The 16203-nt window shown below is 36.6% G+C and overlaps 2 protein-coding genes across 4 annotated transcripts; both read right to left on the reverse strand.

The window, feature by feature from the left end:
* Positions 1 to 145: 145 nt before the first annotated feature.
* chchd3b (coiled-coil-helix-coiled-coil-helix domain containing 3b) lies at positions 146 to 5706 on the reverse strand. 3 transcript variants are annotated; one of them, XM_027172907.2, is made up of 9 exons: positions 5358 to 5705; positions 3807 to 4845; positions 3581 to 3704; positions 3273 to 3435; positions 2257 to 2271; positions 1901 to 1984; positions 1737 to 1807; positions 597 to 732; positions 146 to 424 (listed from the first exon to the last, which is right to left on the reverse strand). In XM_027172907.2, exons 1-9 carry the CDS (start codon positions 5436 to 5438, stop codon positions 398 to 400), a joined length of 1740 nt encoding a protein of 579 aa, XP_027028708.2. In that variant the 5' UTR covers positions 5439 to 5705; the 3' UTR covers positions 146 to 397. The 3 variants fall into 3 exon arrangements, with proteins under 3 accessions (XP_027028708.2, XP_047676048.1, XP_047676047.1); XM_047820092.1 differs by having other exon boundaries at positions 3581 to 3674; positions 5358 to 5701; XM_047820091.1 differs by lacking the exon at positions 2257 to 2271 and having other exon boundaries at positions 5358 to 5706.
* Positions 5707 to 9601: 3895 nt separating this feature from the next.
* Positions 9602 to 16124, reverse strand: slc35b4 (solute carrier family 35 member B4). Its single transcript, XM_047820199.1, has 10 exons — positions 15859 to 16124; positions 15574 to 15687; positions 14284 to 14386; positions 14134 to 14183; positions 13540 to 13621; positions 13353 to 13413; positions 13107 to 13216; positions 12237 to 12312; positions 10990 to 11065; positions 9602 to 10320 (listed from the first exon to the last, which is right to left on the reverse strand). The coding sequence occupies exons 1-10, from the start codon at positions 15933 to 15935 to the stop codon at positions 10074 to 10076; spliced, it is 996 nt and encodes a 331-aa protein (XP_047676155.1). The 5' UTR covers positions 15936 to 16124; the 3' UTR covers positions 9602 to 10073.
* Between the last annotated feature and the right edge of the window lie 79 nt (positions 16125 to 16203).

A 16203-nucleotide genomic window follows, 5' to 3' on the forward strand; every position in this document is an offset into this window, starting at 1 on the left:
GAACACTGTTGACTATTTAATGAGGGTATTTCATGTTCTTCCTTCACAGGCAATATGTTAGAGATCTATAGAAATAACAAAATCGGCTTCAGTCCACTTTTTTCAGATGAGCAAAAAAGTAGAATCAAAGCACAGTGACTTCTCCTTCCCGTGAACTGTACATGTGTTTATTTTGTCAAGCACCCACTGATGGTGGGTTAGAATATATTATGTGAACTGCACTAAATCATTCTAGAAGCATGTTTATGAACTCCATGCTTTGCATTCTAATTATAGTAATAACACAGTTAGAATGAAGGCAAGGTGCACAGCTGCATTAACTTGCTTGTAATGCTTGTGTCCTCTCTGCCGGGTTGTTTCTTCTACCATAAGAGTAATGTTCATCCTGGAAATAGGTTTAACCCCCTGTGCTCACCTTCTTATTCTGGAGAAAGAGAAAAAAACACAAGCATTCCTATTTCATAATAAAAATACTAAAAAAAAATCTGATTTCAATAGATAAAGTTGATGTAATCATCAGGCTTTCAACTAATTTGTGCATAAACGTAGTAAATAATGAGAAAATTCATTTGAAACCAAATGAAGTTTTGCTGTACCTGTTTAGCATTGTTTACACACTTCACATACAGCGAGGCAATATTGGAGCATGTAAGAGTCTGGCCAGTATTTTGCAAATAACATTTCAAAATCTTGCTCTGTAGCTCTAAGCAAACTGGCTTCATCTGGCACCTCCTAGATGGTTAGATAGATAGAGAGATAGTTAGATAGATAGATAGATAGATAGAGAGAGAGAGAGAGAGAGAGAGAGAGAGAGAGAGAGAGAGAGAGAGAGAGAGAGAGAGAGAGAGAGAGAGAGAGAGAGAGAGAGAGTGTTTTATTATTATACCATCTCCCATTAGACATGATAGTTGTAATTTACAATCTAGGTCCAGTGTGCAGTAATCCCATGCCAAGTCCTATTTTTTCAGACATTACTTTAAAACATTGGAAAACTTATCATCTACTGTCTATACCCACACATACAGTGCAAAAAAAAGAGATCTAAGTGACAATATCTGAAATCTAGTCAAATGTATCTGCTATTTCTTATTATAAGATTAAAATATTCCAAAGCTATGAATTAAGGCTATTTTACTACACATTTCTATGATTATCTTTAATGAGATGTGGTGGCTCAGTGGTTAAGCTCCTCCAAGCTGCCACTGCTGGGTCCCTGAGCAAGGCCCTTAACCCTCAATTGCTCAAAGGACAAAAAAAAATTATGTTGCTCCGAATAAGTGAATCTGCCAAAAAAAAAAGTGTTTCATTTTTCTTATTCTATTGGCAGACAGTTTTGCTTCTTTTTAGACAGTAATTCCTGAAATGAGCAAAATAACCTGCCAAGAGAATAAGAAAATCTTTCAAATAGTAAAATGTCTTGAAATGGGCTTAATGATGTTAGATTTGATTTCTTTTAATCTATTAATTGGAAATGCTATATCATGTTGACTAGATTCAAGATGGTTTAACTTGCAAAGATGTGATTTTGCATTGTAAATAGATTATGGGTGAATATTATTCATTTTCAATCTTCTCATTAGGTTTATTTTAGCATGATTTCTTTAATTGATTCACTTGATTCTGCAACAGCACAATGGTACAAACATTAAGATTTGACTTTCTAAATAATACTAAATAATGTTTTGTGAACATGCTATGTGAAATTAAGCACAGAGAACATGCTCAGACTCGCTCACTTGAAACGTTTCTGAGTTTCCTCCAGACCCTTTTTGAAGCTGATTGCCGTGAATCTGGTTAACTTTGCAGTCTGCATTAAAAAAAAAAAAGAACATACCAAGAGCATGGGTATGATTGTTATGATTGTTGTTTTTCATATAATCATAATGCACAAGTCTCTTACCTTCTCCTCAAGCTGGGCAATCTGTTCTTTGTACATCAAGTCCCGTTTTGCCAGGTCTATCTCCTTCTTTTCCAGCTTCTTAATCTGTTTCAGAAACAATAACCTGTTACACAAAGAGCAAAACTCTGCTAGGACTCTATATTAAGCTTCCTAATTACTGGAGTCATCCTTAATAACAATATCGCTATGGGATATGGAGCAAATAGAAGTGAGCATTGTCCCTCATCATGCACTAGTTGAATGTAAAGCTAATATTTTTACATAGAGATCCTTAGTTCAGAAGAACAATTTAGGAAGAGTTGGGAGTGACAGTAATAAAACATGCTGTATGCAAGACCAAGCTTCACTGCACCTACCTTCCTTTCAATCCACTGAAATGCAGGAGCAGAAATAGTAAAAGAAAAAGAGAGAGGTAAATGGAAGGTAAAATGATTCAGGCATTCGAACAAAGTGTGTGTAACTGTATGAAAATCTGGCATCAATTAAATGGTAAAACTAAAATTTCCTGTCACAGCTTTCAGATGATGGTTTCTAAGCAACAATTCACTTCTTGCTTAACTCCACTGCAAGCCTAGAATTATATAAAGACAGTTAAAAATGCAAATCATAACACTTCTTTCTTTGTAAAAAGAGTGAAACATACACAGTGCATTCATTCAGTAATGGCTGCATTAAGGTGAGAGGTGGTTATAAATCATTCATGCAGGTTTAGTAAGTGTATGTATTATTCTGGTCAGGATCATGGTGTAACTGAATGTAAGGAACAGTAGGAGTGAAACGGGACTACACACTTGTCCAGATAATTGCAAAAAAAACCTGATGAAATGCAATGAAATTCTCTCTTTTTTTTTTTTTTTGCTATTCATTTAGCTTCAGTAACCACTTTATTCTGATCAGAGTCACCGTGAAGCCTAGCGAGTTAAACCCAAGCGGACATGGGCAGAACATGTGAAACCCTGCACAGATTCATGATAAGATTTTTGAGCACAACTGAATAGATTTGCACAGACACTGACCAGACGTGTGTTACAACATTTAGAAATGTGCTAAAGGTGAACCTGATGAGTAAGGAATCTTGTTGATGTGATTTGTTTATAAAAAGCCATAAAGGTCATTATGTTTCAGTTTATTTTCAGAAACAAATGGGTGACATTTCCACTTGCACAAAAAAAAGAAAAAAGAAAAAAGAAAAAAGGTTGTCCTCTTTTACTCTCACTTTAACCGGCGTAATTTTGAGCTTACAAAGTGTTGCAGGCGTGGAACATTTTTGACAAAGAGTTTGGTTAAAGAAATAGAAGCTACTCTACATCACCAAATGTGTTAAAGCTCGCTCTGCATGTTGTGCATGTGTAATGATCTCAGTATGTCTTACATAATACTGGCTTGCAAGCTGCGCATCCTGAATAATAGCATCTTTTAGAGTCTGCTGAAGGACTAGCTGTTCCTTCTCCAGGATCTTCTGAACCTCTTCCTGGATCTGCTGCTGAGCTTTGGCCCGAGCTTCTGCCTCAGCCTTAGCTTTCTCCTTCTCCAACCTGAAACACACACACACACCAGCACTAGTTTTTAAAATACATATTGAACAATGCACATGTAACCAAGAGATATAATAAACAAAGATAACAGATGGAAATGCATACTTGATGTTAAAATTGTTATAAGATATTGTCATGCACTTACTGCTTATGGATGTTTAGCTTTGCCATCTTTATCTCTTCTTGAAGGTGTTTCTGCAGTTCATCTCTGATATGCTTCCTCAGGTCTTTCTCATTTACTAAATACAAGAGACAACATAATTGTTGCCCTTGGAGAAAAAAGACTTTAAGATATTCAAGGAAAAGCTCATTTCAGATGCAAGGACCTAAACAAATCATGAGAACACGTCATTAACATGATCAAGCCTTACCCACAGCCTGTTGGGAACTAATTGTTTCAGTTAGAGAAGGCAGCACTGGTGGAATGGCTGGCTCAAAAACAAGTGTTGGAACTGGGGTATTTTTATTAGAAGGGCATTCAAGCTGCCCCACTGAGGGAACTTCACTCTTCACAGCTAGAGCAGGAGAGGGTGGAGGAGGAAGCAGATCCTCCAGGTTGCTGGACAAATCACTGGGCTTTACAGGTGCAGGTGTAATGTTTGTTGAAATTTCCACTGATTCAGTAGGAGATGTGAGTGGTGTAACAGGAAAAAGTGGCAATTCATTCTTAGCTACTGGCTCAGAGGTAGGTGTTGTAGGCAGCTCTATTTGTTCATCTGGAGTAGTTGCATCTAGGGTCAGAGTAGGTATAGATACAGATGATTCGACAGGTATGTTAATAGTATCAACAACTGGAGGAATGTGTATGACTTCAACAGGTGGAGCTGTGAGCACATCATTAGTTAATGGAATTGTTTGGGCTTCCACAGGTATAGGTATTGGGTCAATAGGTGAAGGAGAATGCATAGTATCAGTAAATGGAGGCGGAGGTGGAGAAATGTCCACAGTTTCAGCAGAAGGTAAAAATACTACAGGAACAGGTTCAGTGAGATTTAATGGAGATGTGCTTTCTGGTGAGGGTTCAGCAGGTGGAGCTGGAGGTACAGATTCAGTGGACATGGATATATCTACATGTTCTTGAACTGAAGGCACAGGAGCAGGCACAGACTCAGGTGCAGTATGAGTGACAGAGGGAACTGTTTCAACAACAGGTGTGGATGTAGGTGGTGTTGGAGTCTCCTGACCCACTAACACTAGTGGACTGACAGACTCCTGCAGAAGTGGTGGTGGTACAAGTGCACTTGCATAAGAAGGTGGTTGGGGCAGTTTTGGTGCCAAAAGCTCAGTAGGGGGAAGTGTCTCACTCTGAGGGGTTAAGAGCTGATCTTCTGGAGGACATTTTGAGCTTTTGGACTGAGAACACTGGACTGGTGCAGGCTCCTTCATGCGATCAATCACTCTACCAGTCAGCTGCCAACCACATGTAAAAAAAAAAAAAAACACGTAAGAAAAATGAATTCAAGCTTTTTAAAGCTTTTTATATATATATGATATAAGGTATATGATACAATCTGATTCATGATGCAAGTGTAAAAGAGGTATATGGATCCTCATGATCGCATTATAATATTCAAAAGATAAAAACACACTTTTTAAACTAACAGTACTGTGTAAACATTAAGTTTAGTCATTTTGGAGAAGACATAATAATAATAATAATAATAATAATAATAATAATAATAATAATAATAATAATAATAATAATAATAATTTGTGCTAAACATTTTGTACCTTTATGAAACCAGACTGTTAGAGTAACGAGTTTAAATATCTGTCACACCGACAGTGAGCCCGAATAAACTACTAGCTGGGCTTTTCTCGCAGAATTTAAACTAGAAGTTTAACTCTGCATTATTTAATCAGGAAGAGAAGACTGTAAGTTCAGCTGTAAGACTGTAGATGTCAGACTGTAACTAACTCACCCGAATGCCCTTCACAAACACGACCCCTTCTGCGTCCTCAGGCTCCAACGTGATGTGTACGGAGCTGCTGCTGCCCCCCATCTCTATCAGGACACACGCCGTAAATCACATTAATTAAAGCCACAGATTGAGGACTAACTTGTAGTTTTTGCAGCCGAAACCCATTCAGATGTTCCAACATCCAACCATGTCCTCCTCCTCTTCTGTTCCAAGAATGATGCTTTCCATTGGACAGCGACACGGAGCTCCTAGCAACAGCGCTTCCTTAGCAACAGCGCTTCCCTAGCAACAGCGCTTCCTATTGGTCAGACTAGTCAATAAATTGACTACAGATCCAGACCACCATAGATATCTATACACTAGATGTCGCCTTGGGGTGCTAAAAATGCGTCAAAACCGCCGCCATCTTTGTACGGTGCTCCTTTACCTCAAATGCATGGACGACGCCGGACTTCTGTGCTGCGTTTGGTTGTTCAAATGAAAGAAATCTAAAAACCAGACAGCAAGGGATTACATTACACAAGTGAGAATGTGTTTTATGATACTGAATGTTTGGACATTATATTTCTGGTTCCGTTGGTTTGTTTCAGTCCTTCTTTAATGACCACAGCTAATCCATGCTACTTACCCGTTTTTTGACAGTTAGGAAAACCGACAGTGTTTGTAGATTCCGAAGCTCTTAATAAGGACATTGAATATTGACCCATGCTTTTTTTGCTTAAAGCTGAAGACTGAAATTTATGTATGTTTTGTAAGATTCCCTTATCTGTCAAACATAGTTTATTAGACTGTCCTGGACTTAACACAAGCAGAATGCTCTTTTATCAACTTACTTCACTTAAGGACATATTTAATTACATTATGCCTGAAAAGGTTTTGGATATTTTTATCGTATGTTAATTAAAATAATAAAAAATTCAATAATATGACTTGCTGTTTATATTTTTGTTTTCATTGCATTTATATGATATGTGTGTTTTTGTAATTGAATTTTGCCATGTAAATAGCTTTTGATTGCTGACATGGTATTAAATAAAATAATCAGAATCTGAATCTGTTTGTAGATTCCCAAGTGATAAACAGAGACGTCAGTCATGGACAAGTTGCAGGGACACTAAACACTTTTTTTAATGGTTAATTCAGCTGACAGGAAGGATGTCACCAGTTAGGTTGGCAGTTCAGCCTCAAAGTCAAACTTTTTTTTTTTTTGTTGGTTTTTTGTTGTTTATGTGACTTTATTACATACTTATTAATGTGGCAAAGGTATTGCAGGAAAGGAGTAAATAAAAGATTGAACGGTCTTTGGCACCTCAACTACCTAACTTTCACATTATGTTCCTCTTGAATTTGTGATTTGCTTTCCATAATCATATTTAATAAACCGATACAATTGAAATGTTTAAATGAACATGTATAGTCACACCATTATAGCAGTGTTGCATGCAGTAGGCTACAAGGTAAGTAGTGATTGTTTTTGAAGTTTACTCAAGTGGAAGAATGTAAGTAATAAACTTAGCACTATGCATTATATTGTGAAAAAGTAGATTACCTTAATATCAAAACCTTAAATTTTCTCTGGACTTAATGATAAATGCATGTCTGATGCATTAAGAGGAGGGGGTCCCCCGTACCAAGATGGCGGCCCTATTGACACATTCTTTCCAATGTACTGCCCTATACAAGGCGACATCTAGTGTATATATATCTATGCCAGACCACGAGCAGCTTATAGTTATATCTATTGCTGCGGGACAGGCACTTATCAATGACACAATCCTTTTTCTTAAAGATGCTACACAGATTCACCTGGCAATTAGTGTTATCAATTTATTTTCAGAAACCTAGGATTAAATTTACAGAAATGTGAACTTTCTACTATTAAAGACTGTTCTGATCTTTTATTTATAATATCTCTAGACCCCAAACTAGGTCAAAGCATCAACCAGCTTCTTTTCACATATCAGAGATCAGGTTCTTTTGGCTTGGTCTCTGATATTTAAGCACAACTTTTCACCCCACAAATATATTATTTGGAATAACTGTACAGTTCTTTACAAGAATGAGTCCTTTTTTTTCTTTTCAAAATTGGTTTGACAAAAACATTTTACTGGTCAGTCAATGAATTAATTCTCAAGGCTTTTTTATTTTCTTACCAAGAATTTCTTGATCATCTTCAGTTTCTATATGGATGCTATTCCATCAGGTGCTCTCACCTTACTGAAAGGTACTCATCCATTACTACCTGTCTCCTTTAGCCTGACTAACAACTTCATTGGTAAGCTGTGGTGTAGTTCTCCGGGCAAAAACAATAATAAAATCATTGTTCCAGAAAGATATTGTCTCCTTGCTATACGTTACTGCTTATTGGAGTAACATAGTAGGATATATCCACTGGAAAAGAGTATGGATGCTTTCACATTCCTTTTCTCTGTCTATCTAAAAAAAAACAGTGTTTTATTTTGGATGGATGATGTGTTGGGATTTTCTGACTACAGTCCTGCTGAAAAAAATTATTTTTTTAATAATGAAAATAACTCTGTTATTGAGGGGGGCATGGTTGCTTAGTGGTTAGCACATTTGCCTCACACCTCCAGGGTTGGGGGTTCGATTCCCACCTCTGCCTTGTGTGTGTGGCGTCTCCCCGTGCCTCGGGGGTTTCCTCCGGGTACTCCGGTTTCCTCCCTCGGTGATGCATGGTAGGTTGATTGGCATCTCTGGAAAATTGTCCGTAGTGTGTGATTGCGTGAGTGAATGAGAGTGTGTGTGTGCCCTGTGATGGGTTGGCACTCCATCCAGGGTGTATCCTGCCTTGATGCCCAATGACGCCTGAAATAGGCACAAGAAGTTCGTGTGACCCAAGAAGTTCGGATAAGCGGTAGAATGAACTCTGTTATTGGCAAAATTCCACATTCACAAATCGAAATACTCTAACTCCAGACCTCTTATTGCTGTTTTTAAGAATTTAAGCAATACCTTTTCTCTATTTTCGATGACTTGTAATTCTCTTTGTTCTGTTTTGAATTTGACATCCCACTTATATTCTTGTTTGTTTGACATTTTTTATTACTATGTTTCATTTTTTATCGTTACCTTTTTTTCAGTTGCAGTTTTCTGATATGTCTGCTTGTCTAGATGTTGTGCACTATACTTTCTGTTTCTCAAGCAATAATTATACATACATACATACATACATACATACATACATACACTAGTGGTAGTGACACTAGGAAAATGTTTCTAAAACTTTACACAAGTGCATTTTCTGACAAATGAAAGAGACAACAGGAAAAGTTTATATTGTTGTTCTAGATGTCTGTTGTACTTAAAAAACTCCATGTGGCCTCCTAGTTACTTTATTTGCACATTTCATATAATTGAATCAAGTCAAACACCCTACCTAGTGAAAGGACACACACACACACACACACACACACACACACACACACACACACAGTTCTAAGTGTACAGTTTTAGCTGGTGCTTGTGGTGCCTGATTGTGTCGCATATGCTCAAGAATGCCACACGCTTACCACGGTACAATTATACCGTGCATTTGCAAAGTGTTTTGTACAAAATTGTATAAAATAAAATATGTGCTTCTTTAAAAGTGAAAGATTTATTGATTAATTAGAAAGTAGGCAAAAATTTTGTTTGTGTAATTACAACGTATACAAATGAAAAATTAAGCTATGCAAGTTTTATGTAAATATTTTATGTAAATATTAAGTTTTACTCAGATTTAAGCACAAAACACTTATCCAGTTTCAAAAGACGAGACAGGTGTTGATTCATTTTCTATAACAGCAGATTTAGCAAATAATAAGGCTAAAGATAACAAAAAAGACTATACTAATTGATATGGTAAAGATTTCAATTAGGAAATGTTTATTTAACATTTTTGGAAGGAGTCTTACATGTCAGAGCTTTTTCAATCTCACTAAGCTTTCACCATGGGACAAAGCAATTTGTGCATTCCACTTTTTTGTCTTATTTACTTCAAATGGGAAAAAAGACAGGCTGGTAAGCTCCCTGTTTATTGCTGTTATAACAAACAATTACAGAAAGTTACAGAAAATTGTAAGACATTGTTTTATGCAAGACACTCTATTTTCCTATAAAAACACAGCCAACAAGTTGTGTTTTATTCCTGACTTGTGTTTGTATTTTACCTAAGCAGCCAACATTATTCACTTAGCAACAGGGCAACAAGTAGATGGGCAATAAGTGATGAGTAACACACCGTGGAATAATAAAAATGGGGTAATTTTATTATAGCAACAGAAAGAGGTGGAGATGTGATTCAGATGAGGGCTTTAAAATAATGCTTTATCAGGGACATTAAGTCTCATCTGGAGACTCACAAGTAAACAATAAAATCCTGAGACATAATAAAATTTATACAGTACATACCAGCCGACTAAAGTCTGCACTACACATTTCTGTTCTAAAAGTTTAATCCCCTATCTAGGCCAAACCCCAGTAATGTTCCTGAGCATTTGCCTTTTGTTTTCAAATGAGAATGAAATTTGCCTTTTTCTAAAATACAGCCTCAGAGAATTTTTGAACGTATAATGAACCTTCATATGCAGTGATAGAATCTGCTATACAAAAATGCTTGGAGGCATGGGTGTTCACTCACACACAAACACACGCACACAAACAAACAAACAAACACACAAACACACACACAGAGGTATTTTGTTGTGCACATCATTTTTACTCTGTCTTCATGCTTGGTTTCTCTCTTTTAACTGCCCTGTGGATGCTGGGCAACACCTCAGTGTAGAGCAGGGTCCCCATGAAGACCACAGCTGTGCCAACCCAGTGCCAGGCTGTGAATGGATTCCGGAAGTACAATATAGAGATGATGAGGCTCAGGAATTTACGCAGAGTCACTACTAGTGTAACAGTAAGGGAGGTACACTCTGTGGTTAGGATGAATACACCCCGAATGCATATGTATCTGAGGAAGAAGCAGCGTTAAGGACTGAATTAAATGATAATGTTAAAAGGTTCTGTAATGACAGATGGATGTTTAAGCAGAGCAATAGCACATCTTAGTGTGTGTGTATGTGTGTATACACCCATCAGCCATAACATTTAAAACACTAATAGGTGAAATGAATAACATTGATTACATTGGTACAATGGCACCTTTCAATGGGGTCATTCACCATAGGAAATGATGGTACCAGGAGACCGGTAGAGGAAGTTTGATGCTCTGGGCAAATGATCTGCTGTGAAACCTTGGATCTTGCCATTCATGTGGATGTTAATTTGCCACGTAGCACCTACTGTACCTAAACATTGTTGCAGACCAACTGCACCTCTTCACCTCTTCACTATATTCCCTAATGGCAGTGGCCTCTTTCAGCAGGATAATGTGTTATGCCACACTGCAAAATTATTCAGGAATGTTTTAATATTATGGCTGATCAGTATGTGTGTGTGTGTGTGTGTGTGTGTGTGTGTGTGTGTGTGTGTTTTTATATATATATATATATATATATATATATATATATATATATATATATATACATACACACACACACACACACACACACACACACACACATATATATATATGTGTGTATATGTATATTTGAAAATATTGCCATATGTCAAAGGATACTGGGTGATAACATTCATCCCTAAATGCAACCACATAACTGGCACACTTTGACCAATCACAGGGATTTCCACAGGAGCTTCAAGAAAATGACATTAAGACACTTAGAGGAATAAGAGTAAATATCTGCTAGCATTATTCACATAGTAATAAAACTAGCACTTTCTAACCTGTTTGTTGTATGTGTGTATTTATAGAAGAGAAAAAAAAACTTTGAACAGTGTTTTAGGCTCATAGTATCTTAAGTCTGTAACCTAGTGAACCCGAGTTAATGTATTCAATGATAGAGACATCGATAGAGCACATTTGTACGTCGCGCTGGATAAGGGTGTCTGCCAAATGCTGTAAACTTCAATGTAAATTGATGACATTTTCACGATTCATTCTTTTTTGGTTGAAAAAAAACCCCCTGCTTTATCATTTACCTGCAAATCCCAGGATCTTTCCTCAACCCAGCTCCTTCAGAATCAGTGTCAGTGGGAGAAAAAACTATATCATACTAAACAGCCAATTGCTCTAATTCACTGTTAGACCCCCAGCTCAAACACTTGAATATGAGGTGTATATAAATTAAAGCTGTCAACCTTAACGCGTTAACACATGCATTTAATACAATATCTTTATCGCATTAAAATAATTTAACTCAAATTAGGCAAATAAATGACAAACACATAAAGGTGCGTCATTAACATAATTTATCACATTTAGCATCTACAATGGCGCATGCACCAGTAACTCTGGTAGGCGGAAATTTCTCTTTTAAAAGAAAATTGGATGGCACACTGGATAAACTCAAAGTTGTGTGCAAACACTGTAACGAAGAACTGGCCTGCCTACAAAGCTCATTTAGTTTAAAACATCATGTAAAAGCAAAACACATCATAGGTTCTACTAGCAAACTGACCCACACTGGATCAGAGTACACGGCATGTGAGTAGACAAACGTCAGCTGTATGCTTCAGCAGCTGGTTAAATGTCGACTAGAAAAATAAGCTTCTGTAAGTTCTGTTTTAGTTTGGCAAGAAGGAAATTGAAATTGAATTGAGATTAAAACTGTTCTGATGGATCGCTTTCCTTTCAACATTGTAAAATGTTGTCAAAAAATAAATATGTTAAACAAAATAGTATATGTTTAATTTCAATATAAGTGTGCGATTAATCACAGTTAGTCACACAAAAAGTGCGCAATTAATCACGATTAAAACATTTAATCTATTGACAGCCCTAATATAAATGGTAGTAAGACTCACTGGTTTGACTGAAGAGTACAGCATGTCTATAGATGTCAGTTGAGAGCAGCAGAAACCCTGGCAATGGCAAGCAATGCTGAAAAAAGCAAAGAAACTTTACTGGCAAAGGACTGGACCAGAAGATCCATATACCATAAATTTGATGCCACATTCACACCTGTAGCATTACTTTAATTTATTCTCTGTGTAAACAGTTCAAAATTCTGAGTGTGATATCAAATGTAAAATTATAATCAGATATTGGGATTTTTACCACGGTGCTTGAATTCTCAGATCTGTTCCTTTAATTCATTTGTTGATTCATTTTCTATAACAGCATGGCTTAGAGACAACAGCTATAATCCACATATAATCTTGTCAAGACTTTAATGAATGCACTTGTGCTAATCTAATTTTTATAGTGGAGATTTATCCCCCACAGAAATGGATCCTCCACTTAAGTTAAATTTAACAATTAACAGATTAAAAAGTTTGTTAATTAACAAAAACATTTTATCGTTGATATGCTGAAGATTTCAGTAAGGAGACTTACTTTACATTTACATGAATGGACCGAGACAGGAGCTGTAAGCTAGCCTTTAAGGTAAATGTCTAATGATGGAGAACTTTTCTTGGTAACAAGCTGCCTTTGTCTTTATTTACTTCAAGAGTAAATGTCTTTAATCTTAACTTTACTTTTTTTTACATATTCAAAATTTCACTGGAACACAAATGCCATCCTAATCATGCTACACGCATTCATCACTAAGTCTGACGCTGTGAGGTACAAGCAACGGAGACACATTCGATTCGTTTGCTTTTGATCTGATCACTTGAGACCGGGTGTAAATACGACCTCTGATCTAATACGTCACAGAATATTTCACTTACATTATAGAAGAGAGCCTCCTTCGAGTGCTTGCCATACTGCTTGTACAGAGTCTCTTGAAAAATGCCCATTAAAGCAGACATTATTAGGGCAAACGTCAGCATACCAATACCTTGAACAAAAAAACAAAAAAACTTCAGGCCTGTACACCGATGTAGTCTTTTAAACATTCTCTATAAACCTGTAATTTAAAACCAAACCTGTTGTTATATTGCAACAACATAAAAGATGCATAGGCCCACAGTTACCTAAAAGCCAGTGCAAGAAGATATACATTCCTTCCTCTTGTGTAGCAGCCTTTTCAGCACTCTAGCAAAACAATGTTAAGGAAAACAATCTAACAAAGGCAAATACATCTTTGCAAAACTGTGAATGAGATATAAAACTTTATACCACTCAGAAAAAAGATGGTAAAACATCGGTCCAGGTACTTACCACTTGTTTGGCCGACATGATGGTACAGATAAAGATGCCTACTGATACCAAAAATATGGAAAGGTATTTACTTGATGAATACCTGAACCAGAGACAAAACAGCACATTGGTAAGGATGTCCATGCTCAAAAATATTCGCATGGTGCATATTAATATTAAACAAAACGGTGAGCAATTGAATGTAAATATACCAAAATGGAATGGAATGGAAATGAAATAGAAACTAAGAAATGAATAAAAAAAATCGTATCTGTAGATATATAGCAAGAGTGTGAATATGTACATTCAAAAGCATGTTTGTAATGTTTGTAAAATCATTAATAAGTATTACACAGATTAATTTCATTTTCCAAAAGAAAATCTTTTGTTTGTAGTTCAGAGGCTTTTGTGGAGATTAAGGGCGTTATGGTTGCCTCTGCCAGGAGCTTCAGACTTGGCTTTCAGGCTTGACTTTGAACAATCCAGTGTGGATTAAAAAAAACCCCACAAAATTAAGACCATCTAAGTCTCTGAATTTGATCCTTACTAAAAAGCTGTGAAGGCAAAAAACCACATGCACAAACCCAAAAATATAAAGAAGCTTATCTAGCCTACCTTTTTTTCAATATGATGATACCCAGTATCATGTTTGCTATTAAGGATCCCTGCAAGAAAAAAAAAGTCATTTATATGGTTTATATTCTGATCCTGTTCAAAAAGGTGACTGCAAATAGATGGATTACTGAACAGATGTGTGAGACTTACAGATCTGAAGATCATGTGCAGTGGCATTGCGATGCTGAAGTTCAGGGCATAGTTGTTTATAACACTTACAGTGAAGAACATGGTCACCATTATCACATAGTTTCTATAAAGAAACAAAATACATAGTTAATTAACACAGTTATTATTTCTGGACCAATAAAAATAGCTGCTGAAAATGTAAACTTGTTCTGAGCTGATCATTTCCGCTGCCAAAGCAGCACAGGTCGAGCTGCTCGAACTGGCACACCATCTTTTGTAGCTGGTAAATGATTTTCTAATGTCTTTATTTCTTACTAAATTGTTATAATTGCCATACTGTTCTTATTTTTATTTTCTATTAGTGGTAATTCAGAAACTGCTTCCTCCTTTCTACCAGTATTTACTAGAAGGCAAAGATGGTATACAAGTTTGAGCAGCTTGACTTTTTTGCATGTTTTTGCATGTTTTTGCATATGTGTGTGTGTGTGTGTATGTGTGTGTGTGTGTGTGTGTGTGTGTGTGTGTGTGTGTGTGTGTGTGTGTGTGTGTATTCACAGTGAGAGAAACTGGAATAAGCTGTGGATTGCAAGCCAATGTAACAAAAATAAATAGGTTTATTTTTGTGTATATATTTGCCAGTAATTAACCAGTGTCGCGGTGGGCTGTAGTATATATAATATATACTATAAGGTAATATAACTTAAGCTGTAATGTTTTTTTTTACATTTACATTTATGTGATTTGGCAGATGCCCTTATCCAGAGCGATGTACAAAAGTGCTTAAGTCTTTATTATTGGATACATTAAGGTTGGATTATTGGATACACTAAGTTACATAACATGAGTCTAAAACATGTGTTTCATGAATAAGTAGGTCTTCAACCGTTGTTTGAAAATAGCCAATGATTCAGCTGTCCGAGTTACATTGATCTCATTTATACAGCTGAGCAATTAAGGGTTAAGGGCCTTGTTCAGGGGCCCCTAGGAGTGACATCATTGTAGCTCTGGGATTCATGACCTCCTGATAAATAATCCCAACACCTGAACACCACTGAGCTCCCAGGTCCCAGGTTTTTCACAGTGTTGAGTACCTGATTGGTATGGTTGGTTTCTTGCGTCTAAAATTTGTCTGGAAGATGAATCCCTCCAATATATGTGTGTGAATCCGTGTGTATATGTCTATGTATGTGTATATGTGTGTGTATATGTATGTGTGTGTGTGTGTGTGTGTGTGTGTGTGTGTGTGTGTGTGTGTGTATGTGTGTATACAATATGTATGTGTGTGTAGGTTTTCACAGTGTTTTTGAGTACCTGATTGGTATGGCTGGTTTCTTGCGTCCAAAATTTGTCTGGAAGATGAATCCCTCCAAGGCAATAAAAACAAACTGGGCAAAAGTAACAATGTTTCCGCATCCTGGGAAATCTCTAAACAAATAGAAAAGTAAGTCAGGTTAAGATTCATTTCGTAGGTCAGTAACCTGATATATGATCTGATAGAACAGATAGCATTGTTATTAAATATATACCCATTACAAAGCACACAGATAACGTATAAAGCCACAGTTGATGATGTAAATAAGCAGAAGTTTCACAAACCTCACCAAAACTTCCAAAAACACAACATTACTGCAGCAGCCCACAAACACCAAAGCCACTGCAAACACCGTGTTCATCTTCAGACGCGTTAAAGACTCTTGTACAAAGGGGTGAAAACGTCAACACAAAAACTACACTAATCCTAGTGTCATGCTGTCATAAAAAAACGCTTAATCTAGTCAATGAGAGCAAAGACTGTCAATGGACGCGTTCATTTTAGGTTCGCGTTCAAGATATTATGGATGTTGTAGTCCATATCGTCGTCTTTTCCCGTTCACCGCCGTAGGAATTACAAAGCATATAAACTACATTTCCCACAAAAGCAGCGTTTAAATGACGCTACGA

This window comes from Tachysurus fulvidraco, chromosome 10 (assembly GCF_022655615.1).
Source record: "Tachysurus fulvidraco isolate hzauxx_2018 chromosome 10, HZAU_PFXX_2.0, whole genome shotgun sequence".
Classification (NCBI taxonomy): domain Eukaryota; kingdom Metazoa; phylum Chordata; class Actinopteri; order Siluriformes; family Bagridae; genus Tachysurus; species Tachysurus fulvidraco.